At 41.0% G+C, this 19,166-nt stretch overlaps 1 protein-coding gene across 2 annotated transcripts; it reads right to left on the minus strand.

Annotated features, from left to right (window-relative positions):
• Positions 1 to 2,323: 2,323 nt before the first annotated feature.
• Positions 2,324 to 14,947, minus strand: tuft1a (tuftelin 1a). 2 transcript variants are annotated; one of them, XM_047811575.1, is made up of 12 exons: positions 14,789 to 14,947; positions 8,028 to 8,093; positions 7,068 to 7,166; positions 6,773 to 6,859; positions 6,587 to 6,652; positions 6,346 to 6,426; positions 5,517 to 5,627; positions 4,538 to 4,761; positions 4,230 to 4,335; positions 4,063 to 4,146; positions 3,858 to 3,952; positions 2,324 to 3,725 (listed from the first exon to the last, which is right to left on the minus strand). In XM_047811575.1, exons 1-12 carry the CDS (start codon positions 14,849 to 14,851, stop codon positions 3,653 to 3,655), a joined length of 1,155 nt encoding a protein of 384 aa, XP_047667531.1. In that variant the 5' UTR covers positions 14,852 to 14,947; the 3' UTR covers positions 2,324 to 3,652. The 2 variants fall into 2 exon arrangements, with proteins under 2 accessions (XP_047667531.1, XP_047667530.1); XM_047811574.1 differs by lacking the exon at positions 14,789 to 14,947 and adding an exon at positions 8,296 to 8,511.
• Positions 14,948 to 19,166: the final 4,219 nt, after the last annotated feature.

A 19,166-nucleotide genomic window follows, 5' to 3' on the forward strand; every position in this document is an offset into this window, starting at 1 on the left:
GGTCTTAACAGCTTCCACTTTCTTTGGGTCAGTGGCCACTCCATCTGGTTAGACAATGTGCCCAAGATAGACACCTTTGTTTGGCAAAACTGGCACTTGGTCTAGTGAGATCTTTAATCCAGCTTCAGCCAGGCAGTCAAGAACACAAAGCCGTCATTCCTTGTGCTCTTCCAAGGTCTTGCCAAAGACAATCACTTTAATATCACCAACGATCATTTCCATTAAACGCTGGAAAGTGGCTGTGGCCCCTGTAATGCCCTGTGGCATTCTCTGAAATTGATAGATGTTATGGGCAAATAAAGGTGGTTTTCTCTTTATCTTCATTAGCCATAGCAATTTGATAATAGACAATTTTAAGGTCAAGCACAGAAAACCACTTGCTACCTGACAAACAGTCCAGAGCATCATCAATACTATGATTGGTGCACTGATCTGGCACTGTTCTTCGATTAACGGTGCGGTAATCTTTCTATTTTCAGGCTATCACGTTTGGTGATGCAAAAGGACTTCTTGATTCTTTGATAATTCCTGGCAATAACAACTCTTGAATATGTCATCAGACATTATAGGCGCTATCTGATGGGAATGCTCAAGAAAGGGGAGGGGGTCAGTTAGCTTAATGTGATGTTCAACTCCCAGGACCAATCCCATATCCCAGTCATGAAATGAGAAAACTTCAGCCTTTTCTGACAGCTTTAGCCCCAATCTGCTTTTCCACTGGTCTGGAATCATTGAGTCACCAAAGTTCAAAAGAGAGACATCTAATTTTTTAGGAGCTTGCTAACCTTCTGTCACTGGAAAAAAATAGGATCTACTGGGTGCAAATGACCCATCACTTTCCCCACCAGAAGAGTCACTTCTCTGTGTCTCATTCTGTAAAGTCATGCAACTTAGCAAAAAGGACACTAAACCCTGGGACAGTCATACTGTGTGATGATCAACCAAGGCTCTGACTTTCCACGGGGCAAGACATCAGGGGGAATGGTGCACTACACTGATACACTACATTCAGATAGCACCATCCACTTGGATCTGAGTGTATGGGATTTCCCACCTCTGACACCTCAGAGAATGAGCTTCCTTTTCAATTTCATTGAACTGTAAGTCTTCATCAGTAACTAACATGAAAGCATGAGAAACATCTAACTCTTCACACTCACACCGTTTAGGAAGTTCTTCAAGAAACAAATTGCGGTTAAATTTTACTAAGTAAAATTTCAAGTCATACTATGTTTATGTACCTTATGTGTTGCCTGAGACGAAGCTCGTGAGCGGTGACACACCCCTAGCAAATTTACCCCTACAATGTGGATCACCGTATCACATGGCCGACCTGTGGGGAACGTTTCTCGATACACCTTTTGCTGCTTAATACCAGTCGAGAACTGTCTGAATTCCTCAGACTGTCTTGAGTATTGTTGCTAATCTCTGACAATTATAACCCATATTATAGGCTTCTTCCAGCATGATGACGAGCATCTCAAACTGGTTCCATAAACATTATTTGTACTCAGTCACCAGATCTAATTATTTAAATAGATCTAAATAAAGAGATCCCTTCTTTGCGAGCAAGGAATTTTTCCTAACCACTGGGTGGCGTTGTTTCTGCGATTACACCAGTAACTGTACAGAACTTTTTTGAAATGCAGACAAATGATTTCTAATTATTACCTTCAGGATTTCAGGGTTTTTTTGTTTGTTTGTTTTTTTTTGTGATTGTTGTGGCTGAAAATGCATAATTTTGCTGCCGGTTTTATCAAAATTCTATTCTATTGTGTTCTATTTTATAGAAATCCTGATGACTCAGCGAAAATTGCAAGCATGGGATTCTACTTTAAAACTCCTACCAGAGAAGACACATATGAATCGATATTCTGTAATAGCTGTGCTTATATTCGGCACACGTTACCTGAAAGGGGCTTTGGCGGAGTGTACATTGTGACGTCACATGACAAGTCTTGCCCCAAATCTGCAAAAAAAAAAATCTGTGGTAATCGAAAAAAATTGCATATTGGAGATCTATTTTTTTGTTTATTTCTGCAATCGTAAAATCGTTAAATCCTGAAGGGACTAATAAAGAAATTTAATTTACTCTCGGACTGAAGTGAAAGCAGGGACTTTCTCAGTCTGAGTGATTTATATGAGAATTTACCCAGGTTATGCATATTTATTATTCAGGTATTTAAGGTTAACTACATGGAGCTGCTGCAATTCATAAAGCGTTTATAGAACAATGATGCCACCATAAATCTAAACAAGACTAACCAAAGGCCAAAAAAGCTCACAGCCACAGTACTGTAACAGAAAAAAAAAATCGAAAAAATACTTTTGATCACTTTATTAAAACATAATTTTGCATAAATATACATGGTAATTAATACAGCGACTGTAAAAGCGCTCGCTTCACTACAAAAAATAGTTTTCTATTAAATAAAACGCAGACGGTAAGTGCAAAGTTGAAGGCCATTTATGGACAGTTAAGGACATAAATACACAAGAAGCAGGAATTCAGAATTTCAAGTAAAAATATATATACATCAAAAAAAAATTCCAATTTCCAAAAATGTTTTTTTATATACATGAAATTAGCACGATTCTTCTTTAACTCCAAGTAATGAGGATTGTTACTTCATACGTTTATTTTATTGTCCTAACAGCAAACGGAGTCTCTCAGTTTTCTTCAAGGCATTTTGGAGTATGTGTACATGTGGAAAATGTATGTTTGATTGAAACAGTCAGATATTGTAGGACAGTAGGCGTCCTGACAACTTACAATTAGGTGAACATTCTAGTAGTTTTTGACCTGAACAATACTAAGGGTGTAATTTAGATTCGGTGTTTAGAAAAGATCTGAAACTAACGGCTGAAATTCAATACGAGTGTTTCTCGACAGCACAAAACCACTGGTGTGGTTTGAGTTTCCATATCAAATGAAACCGGTTTATACCAGTTTACCCATTGTGGATATATTTTTGAATTAAAAAGATTGTGGAATAATTGTTGTCACCTTATCCGGGCACTTAAATCTGTACAGATACTCTAAAATTCCTTCATTAAGACCAAGCAACTGGTAAAGCTAGCTGCTCCCTCACTCTAAGTTGATGAACATAAGCCATGTCTGTTTAGTAATCTGACTAACTTTGTAATTCAACTCCAGGTTAAACAGAAAGAGTGAGAGAAAGTCAAAAGGTACACGATGTTTCCTGTGGGGATTGTGTTCAGAGAGCCAGACTCAAAGGAATACTATACCACATCATTCACTCCCTCTCTTTACTCAGTTCTGCTTTGTCTTCATTCATTTCTGGTTAAAAAAGCTCGTCTACAGATATTTAACACCTCAAGTTCAAGTCAGTATATGCATGCTCACAGACACACTGTGATGTTAAAACCTACATCTAGACTATTTACATTGAACTGAAATAACATTCGTTACATAAAATACAATGATTTGCGATACGATGCATGTTGTGTACATCCGTAGTCAGGACGATAGACAACAAGTGCAGAAAGCCGCTGTGGTTCTTAGCACGAGGCGCTGTGTAGCGTTACTACGGTCTGTTGTGCTTGAGCATGTACGGAGCCACCCGTCGACCTGATGCATTCAGATACGCGTTACAATAACGTGCTAACAGCTTTGAGATAAGATCCGTGTTCATGACTTGATCTCTATGACTTTAATGAACGGCAGGTTCTTGCTGCTTTGTGTGGACGGCTTCAGAGGCTTACTGCGGACGAGAGAGAGAGAGAGAGAGAGAGAGAGAGAGAGAGAGAGAGAGAAGATACTTTTAGTATGCATTTTATTTGTATGGAGCTTATTTGTTTGCATGTGTGTGCGCGTGTGTGTATGGCTGTGTTACCTGTAGACAATTTGAGCATTGGGATCTGACAACAAGCCAGAGTTTGACCTTTGTCCATTCAGGAAATAGTCCATCTGATCACGCAGCTCTGTATTCTGTACAAACAAGTGATAGATCCATGTGATAAAATCCAAGAGAAAGTATGTACAAAATGTGTGTGGAAATAAATGTGTGTGTGTGTGTGTATGCGCATGTGTGTGCTAACCTCTGCTTCAAGGAAAGCAACTTTCTCCTCTAGTTCTCTGATGACACGGTCCCTCTCCTGAATCACCATTCGCGAGTTCTGCAGCTGTATGAGGGGGAAAACGTGAGTGTGACTGTTTATAAAAATGTGTAAAACAGGATGCCGTCCATCCAGATGTGACTTTATACCTGTTCAATCATCTGTCTCAGTTTCCTCTGCTGGCTCTTGAGCATATCATCAAGGTGGTGTATCTTCTCTTTAAGGATGGCATTGTCCTTCTCCAAATTCTCCAATCTACAAAATGCACAGTGACCTTTTAAATCATCACAGACTGAGAAAATAGCAAACTCTAACTATTGGTCTTACAGAATGTAGTCATTGCCCCTGACTCTTAAACTCCCAGTCAACTCTACTGCTGCTCTTTGTCACAAAGGCTAGAAGATGGACTGGTGGACTAGACAGACCGATGGACTATGAGCCCTTGTGGTTTACTCACCTCTCCCTGTCAGCTTGCCCCTCCTCTTTCAGCTCATGTAACCGCAATAGCTCCGCCTCCCTGGTCATTAACTCCTCCCTGAGAGACGAACTCTCGTGTTCCATGCCTCCCATCAGCCTCTGGAGCTCTCTGATCCGCTGGTCCTGCTGCTGTGCGTTAACCTGAGCTTCCTTAAGCTGATCGCTCTGCTCAGAGAGCTGCCTAATGTATTGACCTGCCTCGGCCTGAGGGGGGACAGAGACATGATAAGTTCCCGAGACCGCCCTGATTGGAGAGACTGAGAGAAAGTGGGGTATCCAGAAAGCAGGGTTTTTATGTGAATGTTGAATTTGTGAATAGGAAATATAAAAATCTGCGCTTACGATTACATATCTGGCATTTTTTATTAAGATTAAGACTATTACGTTGTTAAGTAATACGCAAAGGATGACAGAGATACATGTTATACACACATACACATCATATATTCATCTAGAAAGACAGATAGACAAAAGTACACACACACACACACACACACACACACACACACACACACACACACACACACACACACACACACACACACCCTATTGAGAATACTTGCTTAACACTTGTTTAGGGATACACAAGTCAATTTTTCCAAATACAATTAAATGAAAACATTTAAATGGAAACGCTCCAGAGATACTTCTGTAGGGTTTTTATAGGATCACTGACGTCACCTGTATGCCACCTGTATCTGTATCTGTTCAGGAAGCTAACATTAGCACAGAAGAGAGCATTACTTCATTGAGAAAAAATGAGGCATCAGTCAATTATTGTGACGCATAGAGCTAGACTAGTACCGGCAACACACCCCGACTAACCCCACCTTGTATGCCCTGGGTAAAAAAAAAGAAATGATGTAAACCCCTTTATCTGACCATACAGGTTCTTACATAGGTGTGTGTAGTGAGTGCGTGTACACCTTTAATGATTATGTATGGATTAAGAGACTCACCTGTAATTTCTCCTTCTCATCTTGGTGTCTCTTCTCCGCCTCCTGAAGCTGAGTATACAGTCGCTTGCTGACTTCCCTCATCCTGTCTCGCTCCTGCTCATCCACAAGCTCCTAATAGAGAGAAACAGAAAGTTAGCGTAGATCGTAGTGCTTCTGACTTGTATTATGGAAGTGCTGATGTTGTGCTTTTTATTTATTTATTTTTTTACATACACAAGTTACATTGAACTCTATTGTAATTTTTCTTTTCTTGGAAACTAAAAAAAAAAACTTTCCTTGGGAATATTTATAGAAATTAAATGAGAAGGAGGAAAGGCAAGAGAAACCAGAAGAGGAAGGCACTGTGTGTGTGTGTGTGTGTGCACGTCATCAGGGTGTTGGCTCTGACTGTGAAGGCAGCACTTAACTTTTTCCATTCGTTTCTCAGGCATGGCTAAATCTCTACACTCACACACACAGAGAGCTCTGTGTGGGAACTTAATCTGTCTATTCACAAACTCCTCTGGAATTTAAAAAAAGCTTTATAAAAGCACATTATGTTCGTGCGCTCACTGCGAATGGTTTTTGGACAATAAGTGCCCCGCTGTACATTATGTGGAATGCTTGCGGAACGGTTAATCTAGAAACCACATAAAGCTGCAGAATGTGATGGATGTGGGTTTTTTGTCATATACTGTATATGCGAGTAGCTTTCAGTACCAAACTGTGTATCCAGGTTCTATATACATCCAGGTGTCAGGCTTGTGTATGTCAGTGTGTATACAAGCATTACAGCGTGTGTTTGTGTCGGTGTGTGTGTGATATCAAAGGCCAAATGAAAACCTTGTACCTGTTTGTCTTCATTGTCCTGTTTTGATAGTGTTGTCAGAGCAAACTGTCCTCTGTTCATACCAGCTTGAGTTAACTGCACCTGAAAGAGCAAGAGACAGGAACTGGTTCATGCCTTGTCCTGTTGTCCATACTCATCGCACTATTATTTGTACACACACACACACACACACACACACACACACACACACACACACACACACACACACACACACACACACACACACACACACGTCTCTTGCCTTGTGCTCCGTTCTGTGGTTTTTTGCTGCCATCTGCTCTCTCAGGCTCTTCAAACAGTATCGCACCTGGAAAAGAGAGTACTTGTGACTCAGAGATACACACACACACTACACAATACACACTACACACAAAGCATGAAACAATGCCCTAAAGAACTCGTGATGTTACAAGGCAGCCTGACGGACCTCTTTTATTTGTGTAACCTCATCCGAGAGCATTTTCAAACTCTGCTGATTCCGGTCCTGTTCCTTTTTCTGTGCTTGCAGATACACCTGAAACACAAACACACACTTAACATCACCACACCTTGGGACACACGCTTGCGCAATGCTCATGCTGATGTAGGCCAGTTTGTTGTGAAATCACGACAGGATTGGAGAGGTCCCTGGAATTTAAGCTGACGCACTCTCTTTTACATCACGACTGTTGTTATTATGCACAAAAACCTAAAATTGCTAAATCCCCGCCCACAAATCTCACCTTTATGACTTCGACTTTCTCTTCGACTTTGAAGGGTTCGTCCTTTAGCGGCTGCCTCTCGCTCGTCGGCTGCACCAGAGCGAACGCTCTCCCGATCGGCTGGAACGATAAAACCGACAGGGTGATTGATCAGGCAACGTTGCATGTTCATTAAAAATAAATGAATAAAGCAACTTCTGTTGTGCAAACTGTTTCAGCTTGCCTTAGAAATGATTTGTTAATTACTCAGAACTTTCGTCATGTTTAGAGCTTTAGGGTTTCATAGCCCTCAGGGTGTAAGCTTTTCCCTGCTGTTTGTACTGTATGGTGCTTCGTTTATGCGTCATTAAGTATTGACTTTTTCTATTTTAGAAAAAAAAAGGAAATCATTCTGAATAAAGATCAAGAAAAGAGAATGTTTTGTCCCCTGGCCCATGAACAGAAAAATCTCAGACAGTCTTTATGGACACACAAACACACACGCACACACACACACAATGAAGTGGAGGAGGAGAAAATCTGGACAGATGGGCTAGAACACCAGGGAGGGGATGTTATGCAATTCGGGGTATGTGAAACAATGAGACTGTGGTCCTCGAAGAGAGTCTTGCGTAAAAAGCCCCATCTGTCTAGGACTACAGACGTTTTCATTTTCGCTGAAGTCTGACCTTCTTCCAGGAAAGAATTGATTCATAAAGAGAAAAGGAACGTTACATGAAGACGGTTTAGAAGATGCAGAAGTAATCACTTTCACCCAAAGTAGTTATGACTAAGGACATAAACAAGGCAGTATAAACTCTAGGAGAAAGCTTAGAGCCTGGAGAAAAGAGCTCATGTACTGTACAAGCAAGTAAACTGTAGTGTTACTGTAAATGAATGAAGGATTTCTTCCATCTAATGTGAATTTTATGCTCAGTGCCTTTCCTCTTTCTATAATACATGTGAGCTGGTGTTTGTATTCTGGAGTAATCAGGGTCTTACCTTTCCTACGGGGGGCTGCTGCTGGGTTTGGTCGTGCAGAGTCAGTCGGAGTCTCCGGCACCCATCCTGAAGGACGAGAAGAAACAGAGTGTGAGGGGAAACCCTACAAAACGGACCGTTAGAAATGAGGGAAGCTCATGTCTGAGGTAAATGTGGGGAGGAGAAAGTGAGTAATAGTCTTATGAACGTGTGTGGGTGTGTGTGAGAGAGAGAGAGAGAGGGGGGCCGATGGTCTATAAAAAAGTCCAGCAAGAATGCCAGTGCTTACTTCTTGGGAAGAGAAAGAAAGAAAGTGAAATACATCTTCCTGCCAGATACAGAACATTCTGTTTGACGTCTGGACTCGGCTACTGGAAAATACCACAACTCCCCCCAGCTTGCCTTCGCTCTCGCTTTGAATGTGCATTTGAATTGTGGCACGGACTCCAAACAGGGCAATGTACTCTAGAGGGAAGTGGAATATCTCCATAGCAACAGAGTCACAGTGAAATAACAAATCCAGGAAGAGAGAACGCAGAGGCCACGTGAACACACTCTGTACAAACCTCAGCGTTAAACTGCTCTAAACTGCGTCGAATCTGACCGCTCGGTGCATTATAACGCGTTATAACATTCACATACGTTTTCAACAGTGATCAAGGGCTGGGATCCAAACAATGCAATCTAACACCTAGTATTAAGGACATTAAATCCTTTTAATGCTATGGTTGTAGAATCACATGTCTATACATGTACACACACACACACACACACACACACACACACACACACACACAGTGTATATTAAATGAGTGAGCAGATTATTGACAGATGAATGGATAACATAAACCAATGAGCCGACGAATATTAGTGGGTTCCACTATAGGTAAAACAATATGTAATTATACCCCAGCTGCAGAAGTAACACTGCACACACACACACACACACACACAGGTGCAATGGTAACACTGCACACACACACACACAGGTGCAATGGTAACACTGCACACACACACACACAGGTGCAATGGTAACACTGCACACACACACACACACAGGTGCAATGGTAACACTGCACACACACACAGGTGCAATGGTAACACTGCGCACACACACACACACAACACACACACCCCCACAGGTGCAGTAGTAACACTGCACACACACATACACCCACAGGTGCAGTGGTAACACTGCACACACACACACAGGTGCAGTAGTAACACTGCACACACATATACACAACACACACACAGGTGCAGTAGTAACACTGCACACACATATACACAACACACACACAGGTGCAGTAGTAACACTGCACACACACACACACACAGGTGCAGTAGTAACACTGCACACACATATACACAACACACACACACAGGTTCAGTAGTAACACTGCACACACACACACACACACACACAGGTGCAGTAGTAACACTGCACACACACACAGGTGCAGTAGTAACACTGCACACACACACAGGTTCAGTAGTAACACTGCACACACACACACACACACACACAGGTTCAGTAGTAACACTGCACACACACGCACACACACACAGGTGCAGTAGTAACACTGCACACACACACGCACACACACACAGGTGCAGTAGTAACACTGCACACACACACACACACACACACAGGTGCAGTAGTAACACTGCGCACACACACAGGTACAGTAGTAACACTGCACACACATATACACAACACACACACACAGGTTCAGTAGTAACACTGCACACACACACACACACAGGTGCAGTAGTAACACTGCACACACACACACAGGTGCAGTAGTAACACTGCACACACACACACACACACACACACACACACACACACACACACACACACAGGTGCAGTAGTAACACTGCGCACACAGACACACACACACACACACACACACACACACACAGACACACACAGGTGCAGTAGTAACACTGCACACACACACACACACACACACACAGACACACACAGGTGCAGTAGTAACACTGCACACACACACAGGTGCAGTAGTAACACTGCACACACACACACACACACACACACACACACACACACACACACACACACACACACACACACAGGTGCAGTAGTAACACTGCACACACACACACACACACACACACACACAGGTGCAGTAGTAACACTGCGCACACAGACACACACACACACACACACAGGTGCAGTAGTAACACTGCGCACACAGACACACACATACACACACACACACACACAGGTGCAGTAGTAACACTGCACTCACCCAGACAACACACACACACACAGTAGTAACACTAGTTATTATACAGAATGAACAGCAAGACCTGCACTTAAATGCTGATCTATTTCTCTTTTACAGGGTTTGTATGAGTGACTATTTTATTTTACAGAATCTCCACATAACCTTCAGTACATAACGAGTGAGTAACTATGGCTGTGTCACACTCAAACAAGGGCTTATCTGTGATGGATGTGTCACAGGACTCCGTAACACAAAGGTCTGGTAAACACTTATTAGAGAAAGGAAAATACTCTGCAACACGGTACATAATATGGACACACACCATTAATATCTACTGCTATGGAAACAAAGAAAAGTCTTTATATACAGTCTGTCTCGTATAAAAGCATCGCTGTGTTGTTTGGAGCTAAAATGGCTAGATGTTGCAACTGAGCACGGCTTCAGCAGATCTTCTCAGCGATACATTTAATCACACACAAAATCTGCGAAAGACAGGGCCTCCACTCATCCAGTCAAAACAAGCCGATTATTCCTGTCCACGACGAAGTCAAAACAATCCTACACTCATGGGCAACACCTTAAGAAGTATGTATTTAAAAAAAGAAAAGAAAAGAAAAAAACAACCTTAGATTTACCTGGGAGACTTTACTGCGTCCACACAGCTCTGTGTCCTGTTTAAAGTGGAACGTTGGACTGCTGATAGCCTGCGTATGTGTGTTTCCATACAAGGCAAAGCAGCATTTAAATGATTGCTCAAGCCAAGTTAAATACCACACCTTTAACCCATAGCAAACCTAAACACACGTGCACACGCAAGCAGGGATTGTGATGATCATGAGGAGGACAGGGGTGAGAATATTGCTTAGCAGTTTTCAGGCCTGGCTTAGTGGTTAGCACGTTCGCCTCACACCTCCAGGGTCGGGGTTCGATTCCCGCCTCTGCTTTCTGGGTGTGGAGTTTGCATGTTCTCCCCATGCCTCGGGGGTTTCCTCCCCTGGTCCATGCATGGTAGGTTGATTGGCATCTCTGGAAAATTGTCCGTAGTGTGTGATTGCGTGAGTGAATGAGAGTGTGTGTGCCCTGCGATGGGCTGGCACTCCGTCCAGGGTGTATCCTGCCTTGATGCCCAAAGACGCCCCATGACCCGAGGTAGTTCGGATAAGCGGTAGAAAATGAATGAGAGTGAGAGAGAGTTTCCAGGCCTGCAGTGCATCTGATAACCACGCGAGAGCCTTATTCACACACAGTTAATACTGACTTTTATTTAGGACAGCGTATGAACAAGACGGCTGAGCCTTCCGATTCATTTAAGCTGCAACCGGTAAAATGAGATAAGAACATGAATTGAAAAAGAAATCAGAAAGAGTTGCACCAGGAAGACTGTAAACACATGACGCAGTGATCACGTGTTACATCTGCTTTCCATAAACACATCAGTAATCAAATCAGGTACGAATAAAAGCCTTCTATTTGTTCTTTGTGTTGTTCACTCGTTGCACCTCCTGCTACTTTTCTCATGCTCTTCTCACATTATAGAACAGTAGCTGGGGCTAAACAGGGGCTGATTTACAGGAAAAGGCCAGTGTAGAGGAGAAGTGGAAAGGAACGAAGGAGGGCGCTGGGCAGGAAGGAGAGACGAGAAAACAAAAGAAGGACAAATAATGAGAGGCGACGGAGAGGTTGAATAGGTCCAGAATGGAATGTGTAACCTCATACCGATTGAGACTAAAAGCTCAGGGGATACACACACACATTCATTGATTCTTCTCAGTTAAAGGTTAGAAGAATAGCCTGGACGTAACCAGAGATTTGGAGGTGCATAAAGCATTTAGTGTGTACCGGATCAGCAGCACGCACACACACACACACACACACACACACCAGGGGTGGGAGAACAAATTGTCCTAAGAGCATGAACCTAATAACAAGTAAAAGATGAACAACAACAAATATATGTGTGGTGGTGTTCAAAACGTTGAGCTAAATCCACACATAAAACCACACAGATATAAAAACACTAAATTGCACAGTGCACATTTTGAGTCCTGAATGATTCCAAATTCCTAAATCATCACAGCTCTGATCTTCACCACCTGGGGCAAGACAAACTGCTCCACATTCTTTACAGTCTATGTTTTCCGATCATATTGATATGAACCACATGCTACAATCCACATGACAAAGAGGGAAGGTGTTTTTTTTTTTTTTATTCGATCAGTATAAGCACCGATCGTGTGTGTTCTATAAACAACGGCTGTCGTATAATTCTGTCAAACATTCCTTGACCTTAAGCTGCTACGATCATAGAGGAAGCCGCCGAACAGATAAACGAGTGAGACGGAGTGGGAGGGATATCGTGTGGACAGACGGATGAAAGAGGAGGGTAAACAATTGCTGACGCAGCGCTCGAACAAACTTGAACAACAGCGTTTTCAGTAGTCATCTATTTTCCATAAGCAAACACGTCCGCGAGGAAACCGCTGTGAACAGCTAACCGTATGCATGTAGATTTCATAGATTTTAATAACACAGAAACAAATCTCTTTCCTCCTTCCTCTTGGCCTTGAAACTTGAATGAGTGAGTGTGTGTGTGGCCTGAAGAATTCCTGAAGCATGATATCAGGACAAAGTCATTCTTTAACTCGGTCGCTCGTCGTTTTATTTTCTAAACCCTAACTTGCAGACTCCCATTACTCTGCTTCCAGATCCTGACTAAGATACCGGCTGCAAATGAGACACAGCCATCAGTCTGGATCTCATTCTGCTATGATTATGACTAATGGTCATGACCTAGACTTCTTAGATAAAACCTTACATTTTATATAAGACTTTAAACACAAGATCTGGTTAGTCAGTCATGAAAACGTACGTTTTTGTTATAGTACAAATAGTAGCCTGTGTTTATCCTAAACAGCCAATTAGACGATGTGCCATAATGATGCCTTGGAAAGTATGAGGATTTACTGTGTTTTGTAGCATCAGCAATTATAGGCTTATTTGGGATAAGTCATGACTTATGACCGGTGTTGTGATTTCATCTCAGACGACTTCAGCTAGAAATATACGGCCACACGAAGCACTTCCATGACATCTAAACAGAATCTTTCAGCGTTCCAGTACAACACAACAAAGTGCACAAAAATCATACTGGGGTTAAGATCAAAAAGAAAGATCTTACTGTCTGTTTATTTTATTATTTCAACGTGCAACCTTCTATAAAATCATGTCACACACCATATAAAGTCGGTACTCTAAGAATAAAAATCATTGTGCTCCCATTTCCAAGCAATAAACATGTAATAAATGTCTCACACAGAACCTTTAGCCTTGTTTACGTGCAAGCCGTGTAGGCAGTTGAAACACTCCCTTTATGCAACTGTTTGTAAAAGTCCACTCTCATTAATCTCCCTTCTCTTTGCTTTGCTCTTTATACAACATGATGAATCTGGTCAAGGAACAATGTTGCCTAGTGACACAAAGAATGTAGGAATACACAGGTTAAAGAACGGACAGGTTACTTATTAGCCATGAGACACTCTCTCTCTCTGTGTGACGAGGTGAAAACGGTTATAGGTTAATGGTTATGGGTGCAAATGTTTGATTTGTAATAGAAAGCGTGTCACGTAGTGCTGTGAAATGAAGTACATTCTAATCACCACTGGATTAAAGACCATTGGCTGACATACTGGTGAGCCTAATAGATTGTTAATGAGATAATTGAAAATATATATATAATGTTTAGGAACTAATCAGTTACATTTACAGCATTTGGCAGACACCCTTATCCAGAGCGACGTACAAAAGTGCTTAAGTCTCTTTCATTGGATACATTAACTCTGGGTCACTAGGTTACATACTCAAGTTTTATCATTGTTCATGTTCAGGTCCGTTCGACTAAGCCCGGGGTTTATTCTTAGGCTTAGTATGGACACTGAGAAACACACACACACACACACACACACACACACACACACACACACACAATAAAACAACACATGACTATCATAGATATTATCATCATCGTCCTCCACAAAGTTTGCATTAGTTTGTAAGTTACTGACATCAGTGTAAAGGTGCACTGAAGGCAAAAGATGTGCCACAATCCATTTATATATATATATATATATATATATATATATATATATATATATATATATATATATATATACATACACACACACACACACACACGTTGAAGTATACACACACACACACACACACACACACACACACACACACAGATATATACCATTACATATACATATATATATATATATATATATATATATCTTTATTCCATCTCTTGCTGTACAAAAACAAGCAGTGTGTTTCAGAGGGATGTTCAAATTGTACTGCAGGAAGTTAACAACCAACATGGAGGCCATTATAGATGAACAGATAAAACTAAATGTCTTGGGACAAATTGACACTTTAAAACATAGTAATGTCATTTTTCTACCATATAGTTAAGAAGATACAGAGAAAAACAGACTCTTATTACTTCTAACTTTATCCTAAGATACTCACCGTTCTGTCTCCTGCCGTGAAATCCGAGAAGGTGTACAAGCTCCGAGTGCTGCACATTCTCATTAGAACAAAAATAAACAGATAAATAAATAAACAGGTTTCTGGACCAGAAGCTTCAGTTGTCCAGCTTACACACAGACGCTGTTATTGTTTAATGCGCTCGCGCAGCGGTGGACTGATAAAACAGGACGTGGCCCCGCCCCTTTCTCCGCCTACACGGTTTCGGAGCGTCAGTGAATCTCCGCGCGAGACACCGAGAGCGAAACGCACGTGGGATCCACTGCCTACATTCCGATCCCTAAGCAGCTCAATTCGATAACGTGTGGACACGTGACATGAAACTATATACCGTATGCAAACGGTTAACTAATGAATAGCTTTTAGAATGAATGATTGAATCAATCAATCAATCATTCATTAAATGCTTTTTCTTCAGATTTACTATGATAGTTAGGCTTTCCTCTGGGTTCTCTGGTTTCTTCCTTTAGTCCACGGCAGAGGTGGGAGTAAGTCACACGTGCAAGTCACAAGTAAGTCTCGAGTCATGAATGTCAAGTCAAAGTCCAGTCGAGTCTTTTTTTAATATTTGTCAAGCAAGTCTCAAATATGCGACTCGAGTCCCCCATCTCTGGTCCACAGAGCTGTGCTGTAGGCTGATTGGTAGGTTAAGACAGACCCCAGGTTCATTGGATGCTCTGTTCATTATAAACTCTACAGAAAATAGATGGACGGTTATATAGATATATGACGATGTGTATAGTTTTAAGATAATTTAAAAGCAGCCGTGCTTTCTGAAATATGAAGTGTGTGTAAGCAATTAAGAAAAACTAATGTGTGCCTTTAGATATTCTGATATTAAAAAAAAAAAAAAAACAGGACAGAGAACCTGTCTGTAAAATAAGTGAAGCTAACTTAAGCTTAAAGTCACAGACCTACTTGTATAATAGGTAGTAATATGTAGCTGAGTGGTTAAAGATGTTGGTTTTCTAATCAGAAGGTTGTGAGTTTGAGTCCCAGGTCCACCAAGCTGCCACTGCTGGGCCCCTGAGCAATGCCCTTAACCCTCAATTGCTCAGTTGTATAAATTGAAATAAAAATCCAAGTCACATAAGTGTGTCTGCTAAATGTAGTAATACACGCATACACTGCGTATGTTTATTTCAGTAGCAATATAATTAATCTCACTGCTGCATAAATACTCAGTAAGATAAGGGCTAGTGCTGCAGTGCCTGCATTACTGTGGTGTGTGCCCGAAACACTAAAAACACTCTTAATTAAGTCTAGGACGATCATGTGAGTCGTGTTTCAGCTGAAAGCCACACCTGACAAACTATGTAAGCCTCAGCAATCTGGAAACATGGGTGTGGAAATCTTTACAACACGAAGTTGTACCTCAAATATGTGCGCTCCTTTCGAAACTCCAAGTTGCACGGCAAGCATGTGGGTATGTGGTCCTACTACGCTGTTGTCTCCACGCGATCTTGATCGCCTCTCTGTCTGTATCTGTATCTCCACGGTATTAATTCTTAACGTGCACAGCTCAGCTTTTGTTAATATTTCAGACATAAGGCAAGTGGACGATGTTCTGAACGGAGAACGCTGCGAGTTAAAACCTAGAATAGATTCTTGGACCAGTGAAACCTTTCGCCGAGTTACATTAAACACTCTCTTTCTTTCTCTACTAGATAACATGATCATAACCATTCGATTCTTTTGAAAACGTAGCCATCACCGGCATTCTGATGTGGTAATAATGACACAATCAACAACAAAATCCACGAATAATACTAAACTATGTATTGTGACTAATACAACCCAAGTTAGTGGCACTAATAGCACTAATACATGTTGCCAAAACAAAAATCAAATGCACAACAACTTTTTTTTTTCCTTTGGCACGCTCAGCCACTCCCTCACACACCTCCTTATCATCATTACATTTGACGCTCTCCCACCTTTTAATAAAAAGGACTGGAATGAAAGCTATTTGTAAATTGACACAAGCTCAAAGCTAGACAATAAGTCAGTCCTGCTTTTCAACACGTTTCGTTTTACAAGTGAAGTCAGGACACATTCAGTCCCATTCTCTAGAAAACCCAGCCTTGTGATTTTTGCAGAAACCTGAGCATAAAAACAAATAAATAAATTGCACAGTGAAAATGTCACTGCTGCTTTTTTTTCCACTCACTGTGCACATGAGCTAGACACAAACATGTTGACTCGTATTTTATTTAATCTCGATCATTGATGCAATGTGTAGTTTACTTAGCTAAAAATGTAATAGGCAGCCCGTAACTTGTGCAAAACCGTACACGGACTTACAAACACTAGTAAGTCTGAGAACACCAGCTTAAGTATTCCTGTCTGTTTTCTTTAGGATTGCTTTTAATGACTTTATAGCTTAAAACCTTAGGAACGGTTTGGTTTGAAATGTCTGACAAGCTGATGTCCCAAAGCAGAAGTTTTAAAATCAAATCCAAAAAAATCAAGAACACTTCAAAAATCTGTAAGGCATTAAAATATATATTCAATTTCAAGCACAACTCTGTAAGCACGCATTATGCGACTAAATATAATTTCATATTCCTGTCCTAGGAAAACTATGTACATACATTTCATATATTTTTCATGTGAACAATACATGAGAGTATGATTCATTCGTTCGAGGGAATCAGATACAAGAATCTAAAATTTTATAAAAAAAAAACACATGGAAATGAACGAATAACGTTTAAAAACACGTGCATGTGATAAAAGGTTTGAATAGTCTAGCTATTAATAATAATAATAATAATAATAAACAAAACCATTGCCAATTATGTGATTATGCACCTGTGAAGATTCCTTTGAAAAATATTTCGGTACCTGGTTCTTTGTAATTGCTTGAGAGAGAGAGAGAGAGAGAGAGAGAGAGAGAGAGAGAGAGAGAGAGAGAGATCACTAATACACAGTCAGTAGACTCACATATTTTTTAAGACAGAAATTCATGTATCTTTTGGGGGAGAAGGCAGACTGTGTTGAGCAGCTCACCTGAGGGAGACACGGACTCTTCACCATACAGTAGAGTTCAACTGAAACCATCAGAGATACAGACAAACATTTCAAAAGAAACAGAGTTACACTTTTAGCTGAGCAATTGAGGGTTAAGGGCCATACTCGGGGGGCCCCAGGGGTGGCAGTTTGGTTGCGCTTGGATTTGAGCTCACAACCTTCCCATCAGTAATCCAATGTCTCTGAGCTACCACTGCCCCGGATATTATGAGACAGATAGGGGCTGGCAAAGGGAAAGAGACAGAGAGAGTGTGAGAGAGCATGAGAGAGAGAGAGAGAGAGAGAGAGACAGTGAGAGTGTGTGTGTGTGTGTGTGAGAGAGAGAGAGAGAGAGAGAGAGAGAGAGAGAGAGAGAGAGCGTGAGACACAGAGTGTGAGTGAGAGAGAGAGAGAGACAGAAGGTGTTATGGAAACTCAAAACCTTTACTATATGTACTGAATATTTACTTTTGGAGAAATTCACAACCTAAATAAATAAACAGCATTGGAATATAAAACCTCCCTGTTTTTCTCTTTCCCTGGAAATGTTTTATCACACTCTACACAGATAGCAGGTATTTCCGCTGATCTTGTCAGCTTATTTTTTATTTTACAAATCCCCACAGTTGTTGTGGCTTCAGTTCCCAATAAATCCCACAACACACCTCACTCTGTAGACACACCAACTGATAGCAAGCCAGGCAGGTATCAACACGCACACACAAACCTCTGTGTAGCAGAACCTCTGGCAAAAATCATGATTCTCAGACCTCTAAAACCCTTCGCTTCGGGGCTTGAGGATATTAGTCATATAATCCAAAGAACAGCAACTGAAACATTAATAAAAAGTCACAGGGAACAAAGAGTAATCATAGTAATCAGAGTACACACATGACTGTATTGCATATGAAGCACACATCTGTCTGCAACAAGCTGAGATGTTCTCAGTATAAACACATTTTGACAAGCCATAACAGAGCTTTACAGCAAACGGTGCACAACAGATAAAATCAACCGATATGATCTTTTACTTTTTTTTCTAAAAATGCAGAGCTCATCTTCTGTTTGTCCCTTAACAGTTCTACACAGAAACCTATAGCAGACATTACAATCACACACTGATCATTTTATTATCGGTTTATTCCCCATTTGCTGTTTTATATACACACACACACACACACGTCATATAGTTAGAATATCATCAAAAAAGCTGATTTATTTCACTAATTCCATTCAAAAAGTGAAACTTGTATATTATATTTTCATTACACACAGACTGATATATTTCAAATGTTTATTTCTTTTCATTTGGATGATTATAACTGACAACTGAGGAAAATCTCGATTT

This window comes from Tachysurus fulvidraco, chromosome 3, assembly GCF_022655615.1.
Source record: "Tachysurus fulvidraco isolate hzauxx_2018 chromosome 3, HZAU_PFXX_2.0, whole genome shotgun sequence".
Lineage (NCBI taxonomy): Eukaryota > Metazoa > Chordata > Actinopteri > Siluriformes > Bagridae > Tachysurus > Tachysurus fulvidraco.